At 35.0% G+C, this 27,111-nt stretch overlaps 6 protein-coding genes across 6 annotated transcripts; 4 read left to right on the plus strand and 2 right to left on the minus strand.

Moving 5' to 3' along the window:
• Window positions 1-3,033: 3,033 nt before the first annotated feature.
• On the minus strand, window positions 3,034-4,490 carry MONOS_4803 (uncharacterized protein; the record flags this gene model as incomplete). The annotated part of the gene is made up of 4 exons (XM_067874903.1): window positions 3,034-3,456; window positions 3,824-3,996; window positions 4,096-4,395; window positions 4,466-4,490. 4 exons carry the CDS (start codon window positions 4,488-4,490, stop codon window positions 3,034-3,036), a joined length of 921 nt encoding a protein of 306 aa, XP_067728232.1.
• Window positions 4,491-6,504: 2,014 nt separating this feature from the next.
• Window positions 6,505-8,919, plus strand: MONOS_4804 (putative phosphatidylinositol glycan, class W protein; the record flags this gene model as incomplete). Its single annotated transcript, XM_067874904.1, has 7 exons — window positions 6,505-6,570; window positions 6,630-6,815; window positions 6,965-7,112; window positions 7,312-7,416; window positions 7,609-7,765; window positions 7,989-8,139; window positions 8,431-8,919. 7 exons carry the CDS (start codon window positions 6,505-6,507, stop codon window positions 8,917-8,919), a joined length of 1,302 nt encoding a protein of 433 aa, XP_067728233.1.
• Window positions 8,920-9,588: 669 nt separating this feature from the next.
• MONOS_4805 (putative Ribosomal protein L36e) lies at window positions 9,589-10,340 on the plus strand. Its single transcript, XM_067874905.1, has 3 exons — window positions 9,589-9,688; window positions 9,766-9,900; window positions 10,004-10,340. Exons 1-3 carry the CDS (start codon window positions 9,626-9,628, stop codon window positions 10,181-10,183), a joined length of 378 nt encoding a protein of 125 aa, XP_067728234.1. The 5' UTR covers window positions 9,589-9,625; the 3' UTR covers window positions 10,184-10,340.
• A 302-nt stretch (window positions 10,341-10,642) lies between these two features.
• MONOS_16788 (putative 60S ribosomal protein L11-2) lies at window positions 10,643-11,504 on the plus strand. Its single transcript, XM_067869659.1, has 4 exons — window positions 10,643-10,691; window positions 10,762-10,901; window positions 10,972-11,093; window positions 11,174-11,504. Exons 1-4 carry the CDS (start codon window positions 10,666-10,668, stop codon window positions 11,420-11,422), a joined length of 537 nt encoding a protein of 178 aa, XP_067728235.1. The 5' UTR covers window positions 10,643-10,665; the 3' UTR covers window positions 11,423-11,504.
• Window positions 11,505-11,618: 114 nt separating this feature from the next.
• Window positions 11,619-22,563, plus strand: MONOS_4807fu4808fu4809 (putative CMGC/DYRK/YAK protein kinase; the record flags this gene model as incomplete). The annotated part of the gene is made up of 9 exons (XM_067874906.1): window positions 11,619-11,621; window positions 11,686-12,090; window positions 12,148-12,312; window positions 12,376-12,467; window positions 12,643-12,759; window positions 12,933-13,055; window positions 13,241-13,352; window positions 13,636-13,753; window positions 14,250-22,563. The coding sequence occupies 9 exons, from the start codon at window positions 11,619-11,621 to the stop codon at window positions 21,758-21,760; spliced, it is 8,646 nt and encodes a 2,881-aa protein (XP_067728236.1). The 3' UTR covers window positions 21,761-22,563.
• A 1,014-nt stretch (window positions 22,564-23,577) lies between these two features.
• Window positions 23,578-26,996, minus strand: MONOS_4810 (uncharacterized protein; the record flags this gene model as incomplete). Its single annotated transcript, XM_067874908.1, has 5 exons — window positions 23,578-24,658; window positions 24,895-24,968; window positions 25,147-25,280; window positions 25,479-26,745; window positions 26,804-26,996. The coding sequence occupies 5 exons, from the start codon at window positions 26,994-26,996 to the stop codon at window positions 23,717-23,719; spliced, it is 2,610 nt and encodes an 869-aa protein (XP_067728237.1). The 3' UTR covers window positions 23,578-23,716.
• Between the last annotated feature and the right edge of the window lie 115 nt (window positions 26,997-27,111).

The raw sequence follows: 27,111 nt of genomic DNA on the forward strand, positions 1-27,111 counted from the left end.
TTATATTTTTTTGCATTTTATTTATTTCAGTTGAATAGATTTATTTGGCAGTGGAATATTCAACCTCTAAATTTTCTTTTATTAAAGGCAAATCAGATATTATGGTGAATTCCAAAACTTCCCACCAAAAATCAACATTTCCTCTTCATTTACAAAGAAGGTCAGATTTCATCATTAAAGTGATTGTATACCCAAAAAGAAAATTTTTCTTCCAGTTTCATATTTTCATCAAATGATTCAAATTTAAACGTTTTGAAAGAATCCATATTAAAAGATCTTGACATTTCTTCATTCGAATAATTTTTTTGTATGCAAAGGGCAGTGAACAAAACAATAATTATTCCTTTCACAATGAAGGAGGTGCAATTACACTTCGCTAAACAAATACTCAAAGACAGAAGCGATGCATTATCAATTCATTTTTTATAAACTGCATTGTGAATCATACAACCTCATCCACTGGAGGTGCAATTGAGTATTGGATTGCAGCAGATAAAGTTGTGATTTCAAACTGCTTGTTCTGTCATTGCTATTCAATGGGTGGAGGAGGCGCTGTTGGTATATTAATAAATAGGAACAATGACGGAACATTGCTTTATTACTGTTTTTTTTACAATAACACTTATAAAAAGGTGGGTATGATATTTATCTTTGTAGCTCTTCAGAAAACAACATTTATTCAAGCTGCTATTCAACCAGTCAACCAAAAAACAGAGTTGTCACATATCACAAGCCAATCATTGATAAAAGTGAATGACTTTAAAACGTTAGCAGAAGAATCATATTTGGATCATAGAGTGATTCAGAACCTGATGCCATTGATACATATGCATGTGGACTGGATGGAATCCATCCATGCAGTACCATCGGCCATTGATTTACTCAAATTATACCATACAACGGAAATGAAGTTCAGATGCTCAAAGGAACTTTTACAGAAACAAAAAGTTTTGGTTGAGGACAAGACAGTTTTGCTATTTATGGCCAAAGTGATATGAACACAGAAATCCAAAAAAGAATTAGATGCAGCCGGGCTGTCTCAATCTTCCGTATCAACAGGTTCATTGACCACAAGGTATTTTGTCCTTGTCCATAACTCGGTTCATCCGAATAACCGTGAGTAAAAGCTGTTTGAGATAAGTGGAGCAGGAGAGATGCATGTTAGCAGGATGAACATATCTGCTGGAAGTGGGCAATCTTCAGAAACATCATTTTAGACAGAACTGATAAATGTTCAGAATGGGATGCATCAGATGGAACATGTGAACAGGGCAAAGACGATTTCCACAAATTCGCTGTTTTCGCTTTCTTCAAAAAATGAGATTTCATTAACACTATCTGTGTGTGCCTTTGATGGGAAAGAAAGAACAATTATTAATCGTTTAATAGCTATTCGAATTGAATGAAAAAGACAAATACACAGAAACATTTGTCAAATCATATGATGAATGAAAAAATGCTCTATAATTGCAATTATTGGCTGGAGGATCGAGGCTGATCAGTGTGTTCCTTTTGAAGAAGCCAGGAGCCTCGAAGAGCCAAATGCACAAAATCAGAAGATGGAGTTCCACAATATGAATCTGTAGTTCCAGCGCAGCGCAGAAGGAAATAGTTTCAATGGAAACCTCAATTCCAGCAAACAGAAGATACTGTTCTAATTGGAATGCAAACAAAGACGAAAGCCAAGAAACGCAAAATTCAGCTGCACACATCCGAGGAAAATTCCGCTTGTCCACAAACACACAATGTGAAACTGAAAACATTTCAATCTTCTTTTTCCAGTTACATAACCTCCTCAAATACTGCATAATCATATTTCTCCTCTGCCTCAATACCTGCTCCAAAATGCATAAATTCCCCATCTGACTTCAAACGTCCATTCCATATTCTCATTCATATTCACTCCACGTTTTCTTCTCTCGACCCTCTTCTCTGATCGCTTTGGTTTCCGTTTGATTTTTCTCTTTCAGATAAAAAATTCGTATTCTGCGGATGGAAAAAATATAGAGGAATCACAAACTATTCCTCCTTTTTCATCTGCAGCTTCTTTCTTCTTCAGAGCTGTAAGCTCCACCAACAACTGCACCTTTTGGAGCAACTCTAACCACTCTCAATTCTTAGCCACAACTTACAATGCAGCCTCTACCAGCCGTTTCACAGGATCTCAACCCTTGCACCCTCCGACGCCCACGAAAGCAAAAGCACCCGACCGTTCAGCTCCGGTTCAGCAGCCAAAGTGATGACTCACCTTCTTCGCATCAACTCTGATCTCGAACTCATTCAGAGGCACTCATCGATCAGTTGTATCGCACACATCTGGCAGCAGCAGGCACAGCGCGAAGAAGTCATTGCGCTGGTGCACCTCAAGAACGGTCACAAATGATAGAAAGCAGCACCCAAACAACCTGAACGCTGCTTGAAAAATCTGAAGTCACAGCTCTGGCAATGTCTGTGGATGTCTCAAACGAAAGATACTCCATTTTGTCTTGTGCGAATTCTCTTCTTGCCGCCTTTGAAGCAGAAGAAGAAAAAGAAGAAGAAGAAGAAATTGATGCATCGCCAGAACGTGTGGGATTAAACGGAGCCTTCTTCGCCTTTTTCACCTCGCTTCTTCTTTCTTGAAGTAATTCTGAGAAAATTCTGGATAGACGAATGCTTTGGATTTCATCTTATCAGACTGCAGCTTTTCAAACTTGCCAAAAATTATCTTAATCTTCTTCTCCAATACCACTTCAAACAGCAATTTGTTGAGGAACAAGAAGTACAACAACTAATTTACTGCGAATTCCTCTCTCACAAACTTCACAAACAGCCGCATTTCGCAAAGTTATTCAGGAACAGCTCTTCATCGTGGATCATCGTCCTCCGCCCAGGCTTGCTCTTCTTCTCCTCTGCGTTCTATTTTCCCAGACACATGAACACAAAGTCACCAAATACCTTCCTCTGATGTGCTTCCCATTTCACCAAAAGATTTTCCCCACACAAATCTGCTGCAATCTTATCTCTATATTTCCTCAGGATCTTCGATGGAGATCACATCACCCACAGCTGCAGCCCAGTCTTCAGCGGCACCAGCAGTCTCTGCATCGGTAAAGACAACCGCCGCGTGGGTGGCATCCGAAGCACATGCGCCGTTTCGAACGCCACTTTCCCCAGCGACCAAGACATTGTGCTCATCAGCTGCTCCATCGCTGTTGACCCCGTCGGAAAAGACGTCCTGCCTGCCGCAGATAATCCTATTCCCGAACCACCCAGAGTAGTCACAGGCCACTCCAACTCTTGTCGGTTTATGCTGTCTGTTGTCTGCTCAAGAAGCATGAACTGCCGCTGCACAACAGTCGCCTTCTCTGCCACTGCCCCTTTCCCTTCCCCAGCTAGAACTGCAGCTGGCATCACTCCTTTTGCACCATTTCCATTACAGCCATTGGGACCAGCTTTCTTCTTCTCAATTTCTCGCTGATCACAAATTTAATTACACTCCTTCTGTCTCCCTCTCCACCGCTTGTATTCTTTTATCACCCGTTGTTTTCCTCTCCAACAACAGTCACTCCGCTCCCCGTGTTTTCAGAAACAACCTTTAAAGTGGGGATAAGTCCAAATTTCAAAGTGTTGCCATTTGCGATTCTCACGTCAAACTTTTCCTACTCTTTGCACTCAGCCCAGAAGGCAGCATCAATAAAGCCAAAGGAATAACCATCCCGCCATCCGTTGAGGCCAATGAAGAAAGCGTGGTAAGATATATCCCAACTTTACCAGCGATACCTCACTGTTTCCGCTCACCAATCAGCCCTGCTGTATATAGCGCTTCTTCTTCTTCTCAGACCCTGCATCCAAAAGCTCCGCCTTCTCCTTGATCGTTGACAGCTGCTCCTGTGGATCTTTCACTTCTGCGTTGTGCTTCTCGCTCAGCTCCAGAATCTTCCTCTGATTCATCTGGATGAATTTGTTCTTTTCCTGCAACTGCTCCACCAGCCCGCCCATCCGCATGGATATCCGCTTATCGTCCAGGATCTTTTGTAGCAGAATGTTGAACTCCTAATACCTCCTTTTCATGCCCTCCTTTTCATTACCTCCTCCTCTTCCTCTTCATCTCACCTCTCTTCATTACTGCCAGGCAATCTCTGCAGGCGACAGAACCACATCCTCCATCCTCCATCCTCAGCTCCTCCACCTCTAGTCCCTTCTCCTCGATCTTCCCAACTTCACACACTGCAACCCCTCGCCCCATCACTTCGTCGTCCAGCTTCACCGCCAAATATTTCAACAGAGACAATCGCCACATCTGCAGCGACGGGTCAAACAGATTATATATCAAGAGAAATACATTCACATCCGCATCCGCAAGATCCGCTTGCTCCCCGACCTCGTACCCACCGACGCTACAAGCGACGAAGGCTGCGCCACCAGTGAAACCGAAAGAATCGTCAAAAGCACCACATCGTATGCACACACAACACCCTCATACAGCACCGCACTCTAAGCCACAACATATCCCTTCAGCGTCTGCTGCTCACTCAACAACGACTATTTGTGATTTGCATGCACCTCAGCTGCTTCAGATGCAACAATCTTCAGCCATCTCTCGATGTCGTCCATTGCTTCTGCTGACAGTTTTTTTGCAGCCACAGCCGATATATTTGACGGATCAATAACAGGTACATTTCATGATGAATAAGTATTCCCTTCTTCTTTTATTGGGATATCGGTAAAGGGAAGAATGATATAATAATACACATGCTTCTCATATTGAAGATAACGATGAAAGTCAAAATAAACGAAAGTGATTGCGGATTTTTGTGTGAAAACAGTTTTGAAAATACTCTTAGTATTCATTTTCATTCCTTTGTTTTCTCTTTTTCAAAGACAAACTCGAACTTAAAATATGGATAATTAATTGTGTTATTTTTTGTTGAATATACAACGATCATCAATTTCATTAAAGTTAAAATACAAATAAGTTATTAACATATTGTCTTAGTGCACTTTTTGTTTTATTAAAAGAGTCAAAGTTGAAAAAAAGAGATAATACGATATTCGAAATCAACGGATATGAAGCTAACTTTAAATCTATTCATTAACTCAATGAAGTTATATTAATAATTATTGTTGTTATTCAAATAAAAAACATAAAAAACTCATTGCACTGAAAAAGACTAATAAAAATACTTGAAATTGTCGTGTTTCAGTAAAATAACAAAAATAAACAATAAAATACTTCGATTATTGTGTTCTTCACTTCATGTTAACAAAGAATATTGCAAATAATAAAACTCCAAACTCTTCCATGGAGAAAAAAAGAGTGCTTTAATTAATAATGAATAAATTACGGTTAACAAATATTTGGTTCTGATTTTTTGTGGGACAGATCAGGCTAAAAAAAAGTGATTTTTCAAAAATTTTCACCCAATTAAACAAAATGAAGTTTTCAAACAAAATCATCCATGTTAAAATTATTATAGAATAAAGCAATATTATTTCGTTACTGCTATTTTTATAAATTCCATTTTAAATATGTTTTGTTTTTTTTTTTTTTATTGAAACAAACATTGATACAAAAATATGTTCTCAAGGATATGTTTTTAAAATTTTTTTTTATTTTTTAATAGGTTGATTTTAATGTTTAATTAACTTTTATAAATTATAATTATTATTTTGTGATTCCCATTTTTATCTCGAAGTTTTAGGTTCTTTTCCTTTTTTTTTTTAAAATTAACACGAGTGATAAACTAACTTGACATGAAAAATTATTGTTTTAATACACTGTTTGTTCTTCGCAAACAAAAAATAATATTTTTGAACAGAAAAAATATCGTTTTTTCACAATGGTTAAACACGTCATTTGTGACTAAATCCCCAAAAAAATTTGAAACATCCCTTCCTCCCACATAATCCCTCACACAAACATACACACAATTTATTGTTGATTATTAAATATTTTAAAAAAAACTAAATTGGAGAAATTTTCAGAAATTTCCCATAAATCATAATTGTCATTTTTATTTTGTTGTGAAATTTTCGAATCAAAATTCAAATGTCATCTGGAAAATTGTATCAAAATTATCAAAAGACATTTACATTTTTGGAAGTACCATTTATGCAGCCAATGGAACTGGCATTTTTTAGTATAATGTCAATTTCATTAAGTTCATGCATAAGTAAAGTATTTTGCATAAAAAACCAATGGGCCCGTTTTGCTTTGGACTTCATATTTTGCGTACTCCCAACTAGCCTTGAACTTATGCTTATTTACCACAACGAAGCAGGCAGAATACAACTCACTGTTGTCGTGCTGTATTTGATTGTATTTTTGATGTATGCTTTCATATTTAAGCTTAACTGATACCATTTGTTAATGCTATTCGTTTTTTTCACGATAAAAGTGCATTCCTTAAAAAAAGAATAACATTTGATGCTTCAAGAATAGTGAAAAAATTTAATGAGCAGAAAAATCTTCTTTTGGAATATCCTCGTGTATTTTTAAATCTAAATACATGTATTTGCATTATGGCGGTTGATTTTCCACCACATTTGCCATCTGTAACAAAAACGCATGCAATGGGATGCTCTTTTGTATGCGTATATCTTCTTTTAAATTTATGAATGATAAATAATCATGCTTGTTTCTGAAGATGGATGCTGGGATTGCTTTAACGGCTTGTGGTTCTGCATCATCGTTTCATCGTCGAATGAACAGGCAATTTAGAGATAAACCATTTACAAGAAAATCACTCTTGAGCATAGCAAAGGGATACTTAATAAAAGACGGAATGCTATTCTTAATGGGAGTATTTAGAACAACCTTTTTGTTAGCCTCCGTATGATAATATTTTTTAATACTACGGATTGACTATATTCATAAAAAAATTTTATCAAATGTTTCTGTTTTTTCTTATTTTCTTTATTTACGGGCAAAATTTTCTTGTAATTTATTAAAATTTCTTTTTCATTTTCTTTTTTTTCTTAGGGCTACAGTTATGATGTTAACGAATACGGAGTGCATTGGAATTTCTTTTTCACGTTATGCCAGTTGGATATTTCTGTTCTTCTTATAATGTGGATTACAAACGATTACGAATGGAAGCCTCTTTGGCTGTCCATCTTTATTTTAATCGGTATGAACCAATGCTTTTATGTTTTTTAAAGGAGATAATAAATCTTTGATTGAACATTTTTTTTTCAATGTCTTTTCAAAAAAATATATTATTTCTTTTTTATTTGATACCTTTCGAATCATGTTTTCATTACATAATTTTTGTATATACATGAAATCTTACTAAACAACAATATTTCAACACATTTATCAACATTTAGCATACTCAACCAGCCTTAAGTTTTTCTGTTTAGAAGATCTTTTCGTTTCACCCAGATTTAACACATTTTTAGGTGAGAACTTTGAAGGATTGTTTTCTTCCTTTGGTATGATGCATTGACTTTATATTTCTATTAATTATTATTATTATTATTATTATTATACTCCTCTTAAACAACCTTGTCATTATCCAACTATTTTTCTTTCTTTATTAAATTATTTATGAATTATTTCATATGATTCAACATATCTTTAACATTTAATAATAATTATTATTATTCAAAAAAAAATTAAATCAGGATTTCCGTTGTTTCACTTTGCTGCTTCTTATTTAACATTCCTTGTTGAGAAGGAGCATCGTTCAGTTACATCCATATTCAGATACTTCGTTTATATTTCAACTTGTGCAATCCTCTTAGCTCTTATGCCAAAGATTTTGGCTTTTTGTTTAGACAAGTGTGACTTTCTTAATTGCATTTGGTTATGAAACTGTATTTTTATGTGATATTAATTTCGTATTATTTTTCTTTGCTATGTCTTTAATATCATTTCTCTTCTTTTCTTTTCTTTTCCTTTTCCTTTATCATTTTTCATTTTTCTTTGATTCAATCACAATTTTCCCTCAATATCTATAATATTTATATCCATCATGCTATTAATGCTGCATTTTCTATTCCAGATTTACATCCTTGCTTGAAATAATCATCCTTCCTCCTGCTTCTACTTCTATGAATTTGTACTCGACAGAGAAAGATGGAGTGCTGAGTGTGATTGACAGGCTCCTGCGCTCGATGCAGAGCTCGTTTGAAATGCACCCTGCCAGAAGAATGGTATGTGTTCCTTTTATATCTCGATTTATTGTTCTCAATGGGAAGCTAATGTTATTTTGATGATTAATTGTGCATATAAAAATATAAAAAATACTTTCGTTTTTACAAAATTTCTTTATTTCATTGTTTTTAATTTGAAATTACTAACTTTTCTCTCAATCATATTTTTAATTATTGTTTCTTTTTTTTTTTTTTTTGTTACTCAATGAAAATTCTTTTCTTTTCTTTTCTCTTCTCTTCTCTTTCCTCCTCCTCCTCCTTCTCCCTCCCCCACATTCCCCAAAAAACCAGTGCAACTTCCCATTTGTGATGAGATGTCTGTCATATCGTCTCTTCACAAAAGTGTACTCATGGATATTTGTGTTCTGTGAGTCATTGATAACAGACTCTCCTTCCTCTCAAGCAGAAATATTGCCTCTACAAGACAATTCCCGTTCAAAGACATCATTATCATCATCATTATCATCATCAACAACAACATCATTAACATCAACATCTTCTTCTTCTTCTTCTTCTTCCTCTTCCTCTCTCTCCAAACCAGCCAATCAATCCACATTCTTCAGCTATCTCTTCAGCCGCCAGCAGTTCATCACGTTTCTCTCAGCCAACATTATGATCGGACTCAACCACGTTCTCTTTGAGCCATCTCATTTCCAGAACAGGAGAGCCACGGCTGTCTTGCTCTGCTTCATCATCCTTGTTGTTTGCGGGATTTCGTATGTATTCTCTACAATCTTGTCACTTATCGGTAGAAGGAATAAGAAGAAACGCCAGAATTGAGTGGGGAACTTGAGTTTCAGTGGTAATTTATACGTTTCTTTTCTTTTCTTTCTTTCTTTTTATTTTTTGTTTCTGCTGATTTGTTTTAAGTTCGGTTCGTGAATTTTTTTTTTTTTTTTTTTTTTTTTTTTTTTTGTTTTGCATTTTTTTCTGCAAAACCTTGTAAAGACGCAAAAAAATCATGCCAAACAGATTAAACACAGAAACAATGAAAAATCTATGGAAAAAAATATATTTTTTTTTGAAAGAAGGATTTTCAAAAGGTTAGAATTCTTTTAAATGGCAATATCCTCTTTTCAGATATTGAAAGTCAAAATTAGAACAAATTTTCACATTACTTTTATCTCCAAAAAAAAAAAAAAGGAATTAAATTTCTAAGTCACTAAATAAATATTAATGAAACAAATAAATAAATTTATTATATACATCAATTATGGAGGAATTGAAATTTTCTTTGACAAATATCATAACCAAATCAGTTCATTTTAAAGAATCAAGCTGATAATAACAATGGATGATTATTTTGCAATATAATTAAAAATTTCGAATTTATAATACTATATTAAATCATGAAAAAATCTTTTTGATAAAAATTATATTGTCTCCTTCAACAAAAAATATCGGTTTATATAATAAAAATATTTGAAAAAAAATTAATCCGAAAATAACCCCATCGATCAACAGATCAACTTCTCATCAGAAAACCATGAAGTACTTGCCTAAAAAGCAGTTAAAAGTCAATCAAGTTATCAAGCCTTCAAACCGCAGAGTTTGATTTATTGGAATTTTGAGAGTAATTCGAAGATTCATTTTGATTTGATATTATTTGCTTGAACTTAATTTTAGCGTTTGTGCAAAAGAGTGAAGCTTGTCAGAGAAGTTGTCCGTGAAATTTCAGGTTTCAGTCCTTATGAAAAACGTATCATGGAGTTGCTGAAGCTTGGAAAGGAAAAGAGAGCATTGAAATTTGCAAAAGCAAGAGTGTGTTTTTATCTCATTTCGATTCATCAAAGCATTTATAAATAAAAAAATTTGAAACCATCTCACTAAATTTTGATTTCGTTGAATATGCATTTTTTTAAAGTTGGGGACACATCAACGTGCATTGAAAAAGAGATCAGAACTCGACAGAATTCTTCATCAAGCAGCCACCAAAAAGAAGGCCGAGCATCACGTTCACGAACACAAGGAACACAAGGAGCACAAAGTCGTCAAAAAAACCGAGAAAAAAGACGAGAAGAAGGTTGAAGTTAAAAAGAACTAAAAGCTTTTTCTTTCTTATTATTTGATGTAAAAAACTTCAGTCACTTCTTTGCTTAACACGCTTCATAACCTCAATGCTTATCTGAATTTATATATACGAAAATATGGGGATAATTTGTTCTGAGTATATTGTTAAAATACATCAAAAGGGCAAAATTGAAAAAAAAAATTTTTTTTAAATTTTTTGAAGAAAATATTTGGTCATTTTATGAAAATGCTTCATAAAATTGATTATTTAAAAATAAGCTTGAAAATCTCGAGAATTGTGAATAATCCATAAAAATTAATGTTCAAAGAAAACTCTTCCAATTTTAAATGAGAATATTAAAGAAATGAAGTAAGTCATTTGTTTAGGTTGTCTTTCTTATTTTTTTAACTTTACAATCAGAAATACATCCAATGCAAAATGATCCTTTCCCATATCATATATCTCATTCGATTGAAAAATCCCCATTTCGCCATATTTAAAATAAAAAGAGGAAAATGGTGTTGAAAAAGCCAGGGCAGAAGTTTGTAAGCTTTAAAAACACTTATCCTCAATTTAAACGGCATTTTTCCCGTCTGCCGTTATATTTTCAGGACTGAACAAAACAAATGCAAAGCAATTCGTATCGAAAAACTTGTTCTCCATATTGGAGTTGGAGAATCTGGTGATCGTTTGACAAAAGCGATGAAAGTTCTCGAACAATTGACAGATCAAAAGCCCTGTCAATCTAAAGGTGTGAAAATTTTTATTTGACAAACTTCTCGAAAACGAAAAATTTTTTGCAATTTTGCTTCATAAATTAGCGAGACTCACCATCAAGCAATTTGGTGTGAGAAAGAACGAAAAAATTGCATGCTATGTGACAGTTAGAGGAAAGAAAGCTGAAGAGCTTTTGGAAGCTGGTCTTCGTGTGAAAGAATTTGAGGTTTGATTTCATATGTTTTGGTTAAAATAAAGAAAATAAATCGATTTTTTGTGATTGTTTTTTGTTGACGATCTATACAGTTGAAAAAAAGAAACTTTTCCGCAACCGGAAACTTTGGCTTCGGTATTCAGGAACATATTGATCTGGGAATGAAATACGATCCCAACACAGGAATCTATGGTATGGATTTCTATGTGTGCCTTGGACGTCCAGGCTTCAGGGTTCACCGTCGCAAGAGAGCGCCGTCATCAATTGGAAAACCACACAGAATAACAAAGGAAGAGGCAATCAGCTGGTTCAAACAGCGCTTTGAAGGCCTTGTGTTATAAAACATTTCATCTTTATAATTTTGTTAATTTTTATCTCCTATTCACATAAAAAGAATTGGAATAAATAAATAAATTAGAATTACTTTTTCTTATTTTTATTTTCGGAAGGAATGAAAAAGATTTTATTAGCAAATTATGGTTATAAAGATCACTATTTTTTTGTGAAGTGTTATGACAATTGTAAGATTCTGATACAATGGTCGGTCTTTTATTTGAGTTATAATTGATGTTGATTATTATTTGATTTTTTCTTAATTTTTAAGCAAAAGTTAAAGCAATCAGGAGCAAGCGCGCAGAAAACAAAGAAACTGACTATCTTTTTAACAAAAACGTATTGCGCATGTTCACCTACTTTTACGTATACATGGAAAATAAAAGATCTCGGAAAAGTATTGACAAATCCTTCAGAGCCTCAAACAAACGATGGACTTGATAATGAAAATGGAGATTTTATTGTGCGAGTTGGCGATATATTTGTCCATAAATCAATGATGAACTCGAAAAAACAAAAGCGCTATTTGATTGAAGGCCTTCTTGGACAGGGTGCATTTGGTCAAGTCTTTTTATGCACAAGGGTTGAAACTCATTTGACTTATGCTGTTAAAGTTATTAAAAATCACCCCGCCGCTTCAAAGCAAGCAGCTGTGGAAAGACAAATATTGGAAATAGTATGTTTTCTTATTTTTTATCACTACGTTTGATGATATAACGAAAATTTCTCAAAGATCAAAAAACTTGACGTTCACGATAAATACAATATGCTCAGACTGGAAGATGTGTTCGTATATGGCAGGCATTTTTGTATTGTTACAGAACTTCTTGGGACGGATTTGTATTCTGTTTTGAAGTTCAACAATTTTAAAGGTCTTTCGTTGAACATGATCTCTCAAGTTTGTATTTTTTTAAAAAATTGTTTTTGGAGTAAATGCTTTTATTTGAATTCGAATTTGTAGATAACACAGCAGGTTTTGAGATGTTTATCTCTTCTTCATCGGAGTCACATTATCCATACAGATCTCAAACCAGAAAACATACTTGTAAATGGGTTTGTGAGTTTTTGAGACAAATTGGAATTGCTAAAAACATTTTTGTTTTCATTTAATTGATACTGTTCAATTTATTTAATTCTGCTAACACGTTAATGAACAATTTTCTTCATTCTTTCTTATTTATTTATTGTATGAAATAATTGGTTATAAACTATTTTTCATTCTATTTAGTGTTCTGCCGCATATCAAAGTTATTGATTTTGGGAGTGCTGCTATTGAAGGGCATACACATTCTGTTTATGCACAAAGCAGATATTATCGTGCACCTGAAGTTATTTTGGGGCTTCCGTTTGAATCTTTTGTTTCTTTAAAATTTTAATTTTAACCTTTTCTTTTTCATTGAATGTTTATTTATTTATTTATTTATTTATTTATTTATTTTATTTTTTTAAAATAAATATTGTGAAATAATTATTTATTCCATATATTATCATTCACTATACGAATGGCATTTTGTTCAGATACAATCGTGCCATTGACATATGGAGCTTGGGCTGTGTAGCTGCAGAGATGTTTATTGGACATCCTCTGTTTCCTGGATGCTCTGAACATGACATGATTACACGGATAACTGCAATGCTTGGGTATGACTTTGGCATGAATCATAATTTGATATTTATTTTTGTTTATTATTATAATTATTAATTATTATAATTGTCGATTTTTATTATTTTATTTATTAACATTTATTATTAACTAATTAACTATCTATCTATCTATCTAACTAATTAATTAATTGTTATTATTATTATTTTTCAATCACATTCAGTCAAATGCCACCATCGATGGTGATTCCTTGCCGATTCGGGTTGAAGTTCTACACACCTGACTCAACAAGATCAGAGGGATATCGTCCTTCAACCTCTGCTGAATACACAAAAGTCTGCATTCTCTTAATTTTAATCTTTTTTTTTGTTGTTATCTCAGAATTTTAATATTTGTCATTATTGAAAATTATTCTTTTCTTTCTTTCTTTCATTTAAAATTAATCTTCCTCATCTTCTTCATCATTATTGTTATTTCTATCATCATCATCATCATCATCATCATCATTCCACTGCACATTCTTCTTCACACACTTCATCATCATCAATATCATCAATATCATCAATGTAATCAATGTCATCATCATCCAATATAAACAAACACATTTCTCTTTCCCAGCTGACTGGATTAGCATCAGTGCCCAGGAAGTACAGTCACATTGCATCCACACTCGAATCAACAATAAAGAAGCATCTGGTCAGAAGACAGAAGGATTCAACTGATCTCGAAAGTGATGGTGTGTAGATCTATCTATCTATCTATCTATCTATCTATCTATCTATCTATCTATCTATCTATCTATCTATCTATCTATCTATCTATCTATCTATCTATCTATCTATCTATCTATCTATCTATCTATCTTTATTTATTTATTTATTTATTTATTTATTTATTTATTTATTTATTTATTTATTTATTTATTTATTTATTTATTTATTTATTTTTCTATTAAACAATAAAATATTATTTTTTCCCTCTATTTTGTAAATGTGATTGAATGTTATATTTATGTTTATTGATTGCTTCAAATTCTATTGTTTTCTATTATATCAAAAATTTTCATTTTAAATTTTCCCCATTGCATTCAATATTTTCATATGATTTTTCTTTCTTTCTTTCTTTTTCTCTCTCTTATTCTTATTTTTACAAACATTCTCATTCTCATATCTCTCTTCACACACATGCATAATTACATATTCATTCATTTTCCTCCTCCGCCTCTCCTTCAGCATCAAGCACAACCATCTTCATTGATTTTCTTCATCTCTGTCTGGAGAAGAATCCATCTGACAGAATGACTGCAGAGCAAGCCCTGAAGCATCCATTTGTGAGGAGATATCTTTCGCCTCTTCCGCCTGTCTCAGACAAAGGGAATATGAATGATACACCAACACTGGAAGAGTTGATGGAGAAAGAGAAAGAGAAGGAGAAGGAGAAAGAGAAAGAGAAAGAAAGAGAAAGAGAAAAGGAAAAAGGAAGAATTGTGAACGAGCAATCAACTCATCATAACCACATTCATCAAAGTGAACATCATAAAGCGAAGGAAAAAGAAAAAGAAAAAGAGAAGGAAAAGGAGAAGAAGGAGGAAAGAGAAGAAGATCAAGTTGCTATTCCATCAGTGGCTGAGATTAAATCACCACCAATGATTGATATTCCTATTGAGGATGGACATTTAACATTGGAAAAAGTAGAAGATACTGAATCAAAGGCATCAAAGACATCAAAAGTGTCAAAATCATCAATAACATCAACAGCATCGAAAATGGCAATGGATGAGAAAATTTCAAAGGGATTGAATGCAGTTAATGTTGCTAATATCACAAATGTGACAAATGTGACAGATGTGACAAATGCAGCTAATATTCCGAATGTTGTGAATGTTTCAAAGATGAGCGAGGTGTCTGTCGATAAGCACGGACATCGAATTCATCATGCTCATCGTACTCATCGTGCTCATCATAGCAATCATAGCAATAAAAGTGTTAAAAGTAATAAAAGTGATAAAAGTGATGGAAGTAATAAAAGCAGAAGCAATCATAGGCATCACAGTCATGATAAGCATCATGCTATTCATCACAGCCATAGTCATAGTAAAAGTCATGGTCATAGTAAAAGTCACAGTAAAAGCCATAGACAAAGCCAAATCCAAAGCCAAATTCAAGGTCAAAATCAAACTCAAAGTCTTAGTCAAATTCAAGCTCAAGGAAAAGGGATAGAACAAGTACAATCACAAGTGTCTGAACAAGGAAAAGGAATAATTCATCATCAAGAACAGAGTCACAATCACAATCATAGTCATAGCCATATTCATAGCCAAAGCCACAGCCATAGTAAAAGTCATAGTAAAAGCCATAGCCATAGTCATAGCAATGGCCATAGAAATCACGCAAGTCATCAACATCGCCAACATTATTATCGTCAAAGCACACAAAGTGAAGATAATGCAGTGAATTCAACAAATCCAATGAATTTATCAAATGTACAGAAAGAACAAAGTAATCAACTGCTTCTTCATCATGGACAAACCCAATTGCAAATACAACAGTCACAACAACAACAGATGATGAGTCCCCAAAGCCAACAAATTCAGCAGGCTCATTCGTATCAGAAGCATTCAAACACACACGGAATACATGGAGTAAATGAAGGACAGAGCAATCATATCAGTTATATAAACCATGCTGTTCATGATGTTCATGATATTCATCATCAACATCAACACATGAATCATCAAAATGAACTAACAATGTCATCATCATCATCTTCTTCTTCATCCCATCAAGTTTCTACTCATTCTCATTTATATCTTCCTCCTCCTCCCCCTCCTCCCACTATCCTTCCTCCACCACCTCCTCATTCAGTTTCTATGCTACCTCATCCTCCTTTGCCTCCTCCTCCTCTTTCTTCCTTGCCTTCATCTACTATTTCATATCTTTCAACTTCTTCTTCATTTTATCCTTCTTCTTCTTCCTCTTCTTCTTCCTCTTCTTCTTCCTCTTCTTCTTCCTCTTCTTCTTCCTCTTCTTCTTCTGCCTTCACACGCACCATCCAACCAGATCGCCACCACAGTATGAACCCCCGTTCCACCTCTCGTACATCCACATCCATTCACTCTCTTCACTCTCTTCATTCCATTCACTCTCTTCACTCTCATTCTCTTCGCTCTCATTCTCTTCGCTCTCATTCAATTAGATCAATCAAATCTATTAAGTCAATGAAATCTATCCAATCTAAACATTCTATTCATTCTCATTCTATTCACTCTCATTCTCTTCATTCAAGACAATCTGGCCATTCTCTTTCTCCTTCACAGACACTTCGAAGCTCTCGCCACAGCAGATTTTCGAAGGCTCGCTCACCAACTTCTTCTTCTTCTTCCTCATCCTCCTCTTCTTCCTCCTCATCTTCTTCTGCCTCTTCTTCTTCTTCCTCTTCGTCTTCATCATCCTCCTCTTCTTCATCTTCTCCTGATTCTACTATTATTTCTCATTCGTTGTATTCTTCTTCTTCCACATCATCATCATCATCATCCTCTTCTTCTTCTTCCTTATCTTCTTCTTGTTCCTCTTCCTCATGTTCTTCCTCAGCTTCTTCTTCTGTTACCTCTTCCTCCTCCTCCTCTTCCTCCTCCTCTACCTCTTCCTCTTCCTCTTCCACTTCTCACTCTCACTCTCACTCTCATTCCACTTATAACTCCTTCTATTCCTCTCCTTCTTGTTCTGTCCCTCGCCTTTCCTCAGCCAATCTCCACAAGACAACATTCAGAAGAGCAAAATCTCTGTCACTCAGATTGTATCAAAGACATAAACATCATATTCGGAGAATTCGGAGAAATAAGATTGATAAAAGTGAGCATAATGAGCAGAGAGGAAAAGAGAAAGAGAAGAAAAGAGAAGAAAAAAAAGAACAAGAAAGAAAAATTGAAGAAGAAAAGGATGAATTAGAACAACCACCACAACAAAGTGAAGATAACACAATCACTCAAAAACCTCATATTTCTCACATATCTCATATAACCCATCCATCTCTATTGAAGACACATGGTTCTGTTCCAACATCCAAAAGCACAAACATTCAATGTGAATTAACCAACAAAGCTGGACTTATTTCGCATAAGTCAACGAATTCACTGCCAGATGTTGCAATTTTGATGGGGAAACAAGAAATGAGGGAAAACGATGATGTTATTGTTATTGCTGATGATGTGAAAGCAATAGATACGGATTTGAAGGGAAAAGAAGAAGAGAAGGAAAAGAAAGAGAAAGAAGAAAGATTAGGAACAGAAAATTTGGATGAAAAAACGAATCAGATGAAGAATTGTGAAGAAGGAACAAAGCAAAATGAACAAGAAATTCATATTCATCACAAACATCTTCATCAACCTCATCAACCTCATCAACATAAACAGCAAAATCAACAACAAAGAAATCCTCAACATATTCATCATCATCATCATCATCATCATCATCATAGGCATCAACATAAGCATCATCAGAAGCAGGACAATAACAACATTAGCAGCTTGGATGTGCACAAACAAGAAGAATTGAATATGGATGAGGAGAAGAAGAATATGAATGAAAAAATGATTGTGAAGGAAATGAATGAAGGAGGAGAAAGAATTGAAGAAGGAGAAATGCAACTGAAGCAACAAGTGGTGGAAGAAGAGAAAGAGAAAGAAATCGGAGCAGAAAAAGGAAAGGAAAAAGAAAAAGAAAAAGAGAAAGAGAAAGAAGAACAAGAAAAAGAAGACGATCAATCTAAAGAAAAGCAATCAACAAAAGAAGCATCAATTATTAAATCACACAAAAATCATAAGAAGCATCATTCACTGAATAGAGACAGCAAAAAGGATATTTCAGTTAAAAACCCCAGAAGAAGATTATTATTCAGAGACTTGTATTTTAGCAGAGGAAGGAGTGAAGGGAAAGAAAAAGAAAAAGAAAAAGAGAAAGAGAAAGATAAAAGCTTGAGCAGAGGTAAAGTTAAAGATAAAGATAAAAACAAAGATAAATACAAACATATAGACAAAGATAAAAACAAAGATAAAAATAAAACCCAAACCAATGAAGAGAATGTTTATATCACACCAGAAGAGCATGAAATGCAACTTCAAAGAAGACAAAAACATGGGATGATGTCACCACACAGCTTTCACAATGAGACAGAAAAGGATTCATATAGACAAAAACAGTATTATAATCATGTATTGAGGCATAAGCATATCAATAGACATCATCAGGGAGTGCAGAAGATGAAGGAGGGGAGGGAGAGGAGAGAAGGAAGAGAAGGAAAGGAAGGAAAAGATATTAATTATGAATTTAATACAAGTCATACAATGAATGTGAAAGATGGCATGAAGAATGAAAGATTTGCTTCAACAGTTGCAGATCAACATATTTCAAAGGGAAGAGAAGAAAACGAAGATATTGCGAATATCACAAGTGAAATAAACAGTGAAGTTAAAATTATTCCTTCTTCTTCTGCTCCTTCCTCTTCTTTTTCCTCTTCTTCCTCATCTTCTTCTTCTTCCTCCTCCTCTTCCTTCTCTTTTGACTCACAATCCTTTGTTCCGAAATTTGCTTCAGATGTTGTTCCACCTTCATTTGATATTCCTGCCCATTCATTAACAGCGATGGAAACGCCTATGTTGTTATTATCATCATCATCATCATCGTCTTCTTCTTCTTCTTCTTCTTCTTTATTATCACCTTCTGAATCATTTGTATATCCGTCTGCTTCTTTCACCACCACCTCCTCTTCCTCTTCCTCTTCCTCTTCCTCTTCTGCTTTCCATCGCTCCTGTGACATCTCCTCATCTCAAAGCTTAGACTCCTCCCTCGCATCTCAATCTCTTTCCTTCTCCCATAACAATCATAACATTCACAACATTCATAACATACATAACATTCATTCCATTCATAATAATCATAACATTTATAATAATACTAATACTAATAATACTGATGATTCTATTAACATTCATAACATTCACAATTCTCTCTCTGACATTACAGACAGATCATTCAGTGTCACAGCTATTCATTCCCATCCTCATTCTCTTCATCCTCACTCTCTTCCTTCTTCTCTTCTTCTCCCTCCACCTCCCCCTCCTCCTCCCCCACCTCCTCTTCTCCTCCATCCTCCTCCCCCTCCTCTTTCTTCTTCTCTCATTCTCCCTCCTCCTCCTCACCCTCCTCCTCGTCCTTCTCATCGTCTTTGCCATCACAACTCTTCCTCTCCCCTCCATTCCAGCTCAATTCGTGTCGATCAATCGAATCCTTCTGCATTCACAAGCCATGCTTCTCATTCTTTCTCCTCTTTTTCTCATTTCTCTGATTTCGCTTCGTCTTCGAATTCATCATCATCATCATCATCATCATCATCAACTTCTTCTTCTTCACCATTATCTTCGCCATTTTCATCGTTTTCGCCTTCACATCTTCGTCATCCTTCTATTCTGGCTACTAATGAGGCTTATTCTTCTTCTTCTTCCTCTTCTTCTATTCCTTCTTCTGCTTATTCTTCTTCTTCCTCTCCCTCTTCTTCTTCCTCCTCCTCCTCTAATTCTTCTTCTTCTTCTTCTCCAACTATAGTGTTATTAGCTTCCTCTTCCCCCTCTCTTCCACCCCACATAATCGTCTCCCATCCTTCTCATACTCCTCATTTGTCTACCCCTGCTGTGCATTCCTATCCTTATATCCACGCAACCTCTGCCTCATTAGCTTCTTCTTCATCTTCATCTTCATCATCTTCCTCTTCCTCTTCCTCCTCCTCCTCCTCATCCTCTTCCTCTCCTCCTATTTCTTCTTCTTCTTCCTCCTCTTCCACATCTTCCACATCTTCCAATACTTCCTCTTCTCCTTCTCCTTCTTCCTCTTCTGCCGATGCCCTCTCCCAGCCTCTCTGTGACATGAGCAGAGTATCCTCTGAATCGCCCAACAAACAACCACGTGCCTCTTCCACACCTGCCTCTGACCATTCAACAGGCGCTGTTTCACACGAATCTGCTTCTTCTGCGTCTTCTGCGTCTTCTCCTGTTTCAGCATCTTCTGCATCTTCTTCTTCTTCTCCTTCTGCTTCTCCTTCATCATCATCATCATCTTCTTCTTCTTCCTCAACTTCATCTTCGTCACCATCATCATCTTCCTCTTCTTCTTCTGTTTCTTCTTCTTCTTCTTCTACGTCTTTGTCTGTTTCCTCTTCTCCCGCAGCATCTAACTCATCAACTTCAGCTTCTTCTTCATCTTCTGCTTCTTCCACTTCTTCATCTTCATCCTCCTCCTCCTCCTCCTCTTCATCTGCTTCTTCTTCCTCTTCTTCTTCCTCCTCCTCTTCTTCCTCCATCTCCCTCTCCTCCACCTGGCTCTCCAACTCCTCTCGCCTCTCCTCTGCTTCTCCTGCCACTTCTCCCAATGCTCCCTCATATTCCTATTCATCCAACTCTATCTCTAACTCTATCTCTAATTCAATCTCCAACTCAGTCACACAAAGCCAGTCAACTCCTGCGAACAGAACAGAAAGTGACTCATCGGCGCATTCGAATACATCGAGTGGAGAAAGCGGAAATGGAAGAGGGAGAGAAAGAGAAAGGGAGAGGGAGAGGGAGAGGGAGAGGGAGAGAGAAAGAGAAAGAGAGAGAGAGAGGGAAAGAGAGAGAGAGAGAGAAAGGGAGATGGGGAGAGAACGAGAGAGGGAAAGAGACAGAGATAGAAATAGAGATAGAATCAGGGACAATGAAAGAAGCAGGGATCGAAATAGAGATAGAGAAAGAGACAGGGAAAGAGACAGGGAAAGGGAAAGAGAAAGAGAGAGAGAAAGAGAAAGAGAAAGAGAAAGAGAAAGTGTGAATGCAGTAAGCTCTCAGAATTCAAGCTCAGCCCATTCGAACTCGATGATGCTAATATCTCCATCTGATTCAGCTGGTTCGTCTTCTCAAAATTCTTCTTCTTCTTCTTCTTCCTCAAACTCATCTTCTCTCTCATCATCATCATCATCTTCTTCTTCTTCTTCTTCTGCTGCTGCTGATATAGATGATGATATCTCTAATTCCTCCTTCCAGATAAGGTCATATTCATTGCACTCAGCTCAAAGAAGAGGAAACACACGGCTCTGCTTGTCTGATTCTGATGGCACATCTAAAAGCTCTTCTTATCATGCTAATGCCTTGTCTTCTGCTTCAGTCACTTCATCTCTATCTTCTTCTTCTTCTGCATCTTCATATTCTTCTGCCTCTTCCTCATCGGATTCATCATCATCATCTTCTTCTTCATCCTCTTCATCCTCTTTGTCTTCATCATCTTCTTCTCCTTTTTCCTCATCTTTTTCCTCTCCTCGTTCTCTTCATGCTCCTCGTCCTTCTCCTCATCCTTCTCCTCGTTCTTCGCATTCTTCTATCGGAAATGCATCTGATGAATGTATCAGTATCAGCATCAGAGGAAGCAGAAGAAGAAGTAGCAGAAGCAAAGGCAAAAGCAGAAGCAGAAGACAAAGTCAAAGTGAAGATTGTCTCAGTGAAAGGCACGAGGAAACAGAGAATTCTGATAAATCTATTGAATCACATGAATCACATGAATTAGATGAATTAGATGAATCTATTGCGCAAATAGAGCAGATTACTCAATTTGATAGAGATTCTGATAAACGATGCCAGTTGTTTGAGCCTGTGCCACACATCGAGAGCGAGAAAATGAGTGAAAATGATGAGGATGAGGAAAATGAGAGGAAGAAGGAAGATTAAATGAATAAATAGATCGATAAATAGATAAATAAATAGATCGATAAAAAAGAATATTATGAATGAATGAATGTTATGAATGAATGAATAGAGAAAGATTAGAAATAATAATATGTATTTTAAACGGATTTTGCTCATACATTAGCTCCGTATCCTTTGTCTTTGTCATTGTCATCATCATCTGCATCATCTGCATCATCATCATCATCTTCTTCTTCTTCTTCTCTTTGTATATATATAAAATTTAATATAAATATAAATGTCATCCGAAATTCCCCCTTATCCTTTCCTTCTTTTTCCTTTTCTTTCTCTTCTATTCGATTTTCTTCCCTCTTCTCCCTTCATCATCTCTTCCACAGTCATATTCATTATAGTCATCAATATTTTTTTTTTTTGTTGTGTGTGTGTGTTGCCTATTTGTGCATTCCCAAATAATGTCTATTGTGATGCTCTCCAACAAACTTTCAGGCAGATCTGATTAAAATAATAATAAATATATATAATAATCATAATCATAATCATAATCTCATTATCGTTATAATCATTGTTGTAATGACTATTATAATGATTATAATAGACATTGATATGTTGTAAACTGCTTGCATTCATCTATGGATTCGCTACATCCTATCGGTTCATCTGAAGCAATTTACAAGAGCTAAACAAATGAAGATAAAAAAAAAGAGAGAAAAGATAAGAAATGAAATGAAATGAAATGAAAGTTCTTGCGCTGATTTATTTGTTAGTCGCATCTTCAATTGAAGTGTACTTTCGGGATAGAGAAATAAATGAAAAAGAAAAAGAAAGAGAAAGAGAAAGAGAAAAGAAAGAAACCAGAATTTTGTTCGTATTTTTATATAATTTATCTTCCTTTATTTTAAGTTGTTTTTCTTATTAAAAAGAAACTTTTTTTGGCCTTTTTGATATTCCAATTGTTTTCAGCAGAATCGAAGCTTACAGTTAAAAATGGGTTTATTCATTACGTTTGAGCAGCTTTCGCCGGGGCGGAAGTTATGCTCGTCTTGTGTTGTTATATGAGCAGCTTTCATTCAACATATTGTACACTTCAAAAGAATGTTTACGTATTAAAGTCGTTTTTCAATAAATTTTGACATTATTATTTCAAATGGATTCGTTTTTCTATTTGTAACTTTTATTATTATATTTGATGTGATGTTTATACATTATTTGAATGCGAAAAATATGCTCAATTTTTTTTTCTTTTTGATTTTATTTTTTGGGTTTTATTTACGATTTTTTTTTGACGTTTTTTTAAAAATTCTTTTAACAATTTTTATTTTAATATTTTTGCTTGTTCACATTTTTGCAAATATGCTTGATTGTTTCTTGCATTTTTTTTACATTTTTGCATGTTTTTTTACTTTATTTTTATTGGTTGTATTTTTTTGCTTTGATGTCTATTTTTATCAAAAATTAATATGTCTTTTTTTTTCATACTCGCTTTTCTTGTTTTAGCACATGGTTGACGTTTGACACCAGTGGCCTTCAATATTCGGCTGCTCTGTCATGCCGTCAAGTAATTTCATCAACCTATCCTTTATATTTTACACTTGCCTTATTATTCCTCTAATTTTTATGAATAACTCTGCCTTTAAAGGGGGTTCGTATGCACTTTTTTGCTAAACATATTTAATTTTCTTTTTTAAATTAAATTTTTTATTTGATTTATGTTTTTAACTGTAAGAGATATCAAAATGATGCTCAATTATTATTGTTGGAAATGTTGCAGTTTGTTTTTTATTTTTTATTTTTCCTGTTTTCTTGATAAAATAAATATAACTGGAAAATTGATAAACGCAAAGACAATAAACTTTGTTTTCTACTAATGAAATAAAAAAATCTAATCTAAAAACACTATTTAAAAATTAAAAAGCAAGTATATAAACTATCTAAATAGATACACATTCCTATATATTAAAAAAAAAAAAGTACAACCAATCAATTAGAATCAGCTGGATGTATAGCAGAGATTGTCTGGCGCATTCCTTCCAAAACGAGCTGTCTGATCTGAGGGCGCAGCTTTGAGTACAAAAAGAATGTTTCAGCGAACGATTCACTTGAAGAGAAATAAGAATTACAATAATAATAAGAAGAATAAGAGGAAGAATTCGAAATAGAATTTAGAAATTCTGCTCGAATGGAAGCTTTTGCCTTTTGTAGAAGCGGTCTTCTAATCATCGTTGGTACAAGAATCGGAAAAGGATGACGAGATTTTCTCTTCTTCTGAGAAGAGCTGCCAGAAGGTGTTGTAACAGAAGGGCGGGAAGGAAAATGCGAAGAAGGAGAAAACAGTGCAGATGGAGAAAAAGGAGAGAGAAGCGGTTGAGTAGGTGACTTGGGAGAAAGGAGCAGAGGAGGAAGAGAAGAGGAAGAGGAAGAAGAGGAGGAAGGATAATACGATGACAATGAAGAAGAAGACGACGAAGGTACTAAGTTTGTTGAAGATGATGAGTTGTAGACGATACTAGCTGTGGAAGAGCGTCTTTGTGTGCTTCTTCCTCTTCTCGTGAACTGCCTCGTGCTCAGGTCAAATCCCACTGCGTCAAGAAACTGCACCATCACCTCCTCTGGCGATAACTTCTTTTCTGGTTCTTCTTCGGATTCTTCTTCCTCTTCCTCGTCCTCATCTTCTTCTACTTCTTCTCCTTCTCTTTTTTCTTTTTCTTTCTTTTTTCTTTTCCCTTTTTCTGTTTTTTTCTCAAATGGACTTGTTGGAAAATATGAAGGAGTTGATAATTGGAGCGACGATGGACGAGGCGAAGGAGTAAAACTGGAAGAAGCGAAAACGGGCGATAAGCCGCATCTGTAGCTTGGATAAAGATCAGATGCTGGAGCGGTGTATGGAACACGAAGAAGAAGCTCTTCTTCAGTAAAATGCCACTTAGGAAAAAATAAAATAAAATAAAATAAAAAAAACGCAGAAGATGAAGTACGAAAGAGAAAGAAAAACGAATGTGAATTTATATTTTTGAAAAGAAAGTGTTGTCATTCAAAAGAGTGTTTTTGAGAAGTTAAAAGCCAAAGTAATGTCAATTATTCAAAAAAAAAAATGTGTAAAAATATTCGAATTGATATGAATGAAATAAGTTTAATGCATTTATGTATAATCTGCATACCATCTCTTCCATTGCTGCCATTCGAGCTGCTGAGCAAATAAGATACTCACGAAATATGTTTTGACAGCTCACAACTGAAGATAAGTGAATTAAGAAAATAAGGAAAAAAATTGCATATGTAGAATAATTGGGTGTTATATATACAGAAAAAGGAGATAAAAAAAATGAAAAGATAATCAATATCCCTATTTCTGGTACAAAATACCATCTACAAAACAAAAACATTTTTTGAACACAAAATTTCACTCAAACTTTTCGCTCTGAAAGATTCCAGCCTCAATCGAAATTTCATCTGAGCACCGACTTTAGTCAACAGTGAACAAATCAGTCGAATTGATTTGTTTCTCTGTAGAATGCGCTTGCGAACCATAAATGGACCAAGAGCCCTGTCAATGAACATATTCAAACAAATAAAAGAAAAGAAAAGAAATTGATAATGATAATGATAATGTTAATAGAATTCAATTAAAATTTCATATTTTAAAGGAAGATAAATTGAGAAGTTCAAATAAAATAATGAAATTAATGAAAACGTTCCAATGAATAAAAACAAAAACAATAATATAAATTTAAATTTAAATAACCTTGTTATAACAGGAAACGCCTTCGTCATTTCCTGCGCTTTCATCTTTATCATTCTATTTTTTCTTTCAATCTCTTTCTTCTGCTTTATTATCGCGATCATTCTTTTCGCTTGCCTTCTTGCCCTGTCCTCTTTCAATGCATCACCCAACAGCCACAGCCTCGCTGATGCTTCTATCGCAATCAGCCATTTCAAAGTGATGCTTCGATTTTGCTGTTGAACCCGCTTGTTTTCCTTTTGCAGCCTAAACTTTTCAATCCTTTTCTGCTCCGCCTCTTCTTTCTCCTTCATTCGCCTAAAGTTCAACCTGTCTTCTTTTTCTCGCTGCTTCTTCACCATCAGCAGCCTTTCTGTGGACGGTGATTTTTTCGCGTTCTGACACTTGCCAAGCGGAAGAGGCGGCAGGACGATCGAGCGGGAAGTGTGTGGCGCGCCATAAAATGCCCTTGTCGCAGAGAAATCAACAGATGCATAATTTGAAGCAGAAGACGCAGACTGCGATAAAACAGGAAGCCGTGAAACAGGAATGAAAAACGGTTGGGGCGAATGCAAAGCAGCTGTTGGAGACTGAAAAATGGGAGGTGATAGTGGGGTGCGAGGGATTTCGATTGAATGCTTTTCATTCTTTCTTCTTCTTTTCCCTGAAGGATCAGAATTTTCAGTCAATTGTGTCTCAGGATATTTTGTTTTTCTTCGGCTTAGCTTCCTTGCATAGCTTCTTTCAGTTGTATTTGCTCTGAAAAGAGTGCATTGAGAATCCAGGGACATTCTCGTCCAATCATCCATATACTGAATAACGTTTTCTCCCTTCTCTTTCTCGATAACATCCGCCAATGCAATCGCTTCCATCACATCTTCAACGCTTTGCTGCACTAATCCTTCGGGTCCTCCAGAAATTAGCCGTTTTTTTGATTGCTCCATTAATAATATCTCTTTTTCTGCAGGAGATTTTGAATTAATTTTTCGAACTGATCGTCTCAATTCTTTAATTTTTCCATCTACGGTTACTGATGATAATCTGCCAATTGAACAAGCAGTTCGAGGAGTGGCCAACAAATCGATTGAAGCTTTAGATTGCCGAAACAAAGACAAATTTTGATTTCCTTGTAAACCTCTCTTAAAATCTGAAACATGATCAAAATGATTCGAATCGTCTTGAATTGGCAAAGGCAATCTCTCATTTTCTTCCTGTTCAATTAGAGGAACTTTCTTTTGGGGTATTTGTTCATTCATGGAATTTAAAGTTTGATACAAAGACAGTTGATCATCTATTAACACAAATAATAAACTAATAAAATGCTTTTATAAAAAATCAAAATTGTTTACCGCCTTGAGAGAAAATCCAATGAAATTTTGGGTCTTCTTTCTCAAAAAATGATGAGTTGAACTCTTTAAAATCCCGATGAGGATTTGAAACATGGAAATTTGTAGTTTGATCTCGTAATTTATCGCTTAATTTCAAAGATTGTTGCAAAGGAACACTGCTTGGCTTTGAAAATGAATGAGAACTAACTTGCATTCACCAAATTTCTCAAGATAAATAAAACGCAGAAAAATATCCAATTGCAATGCTTGAAATAATAAAATATATGTTACTCTCTGAAGATGCTTTTTGTTTAAATTGAAGCTTTAAG

Source organism: Monocercomonoides exilis (assembly GCF_001643675.1).
Source record: "Monocercomonoides exilis strain PA203 chromosome Unknown scaffold20-1493094, whole genome shotgun sequence".
NCBI classification, from domain to species: Eukaryota; Preaxostyla; order Oxymonadida; family Polymastigidae; genus Monocercomonoides; species Monocercomonoides exilis.

Coding starts and splice junctions, on each gene's coding strand:
- MONOS_16788 (XM_067869659.1), top strand. CDS start 10,666: ATGGTGTTGAAAAAGCCAGGGCAGAA. Junction 10,902..10,971: donor AAAGCCCTGTCAATCTAAAG/GTGTGAAAATTT, acceptor TTCATAAATTAG/CGAGACTCACCATCAAGCAA. Junction 11,094..11,173: donor TTCGTGTGAAAGAATTTGAG/GTTTGATTTCAT, acceptor CGATCTATACAG/TTGAAAAAAAGAAACTTTTC.
- MONOS_4805 (XM_067874905.1), top strand. CDS start 9,626: ATGAAGTACTTGCCTAAAAAGCAGTTAAAAGTCAATCAAGTTATCAAG. Junction 9,689..9,765: donor TCAAGCCTTCAAACCGCAGA/GTTTGATTTATT, acceptor ACTTAATTTTAG/CGTTTGTGCAAAAGAGTGAA. Junction 9,901..10,003: donor TGAAATTTGCAAAAGCAAGA/GTGTGTTTTTAT, acceptor ATTTTTTTAAAG/TTGGGGACACATCAACGTGC.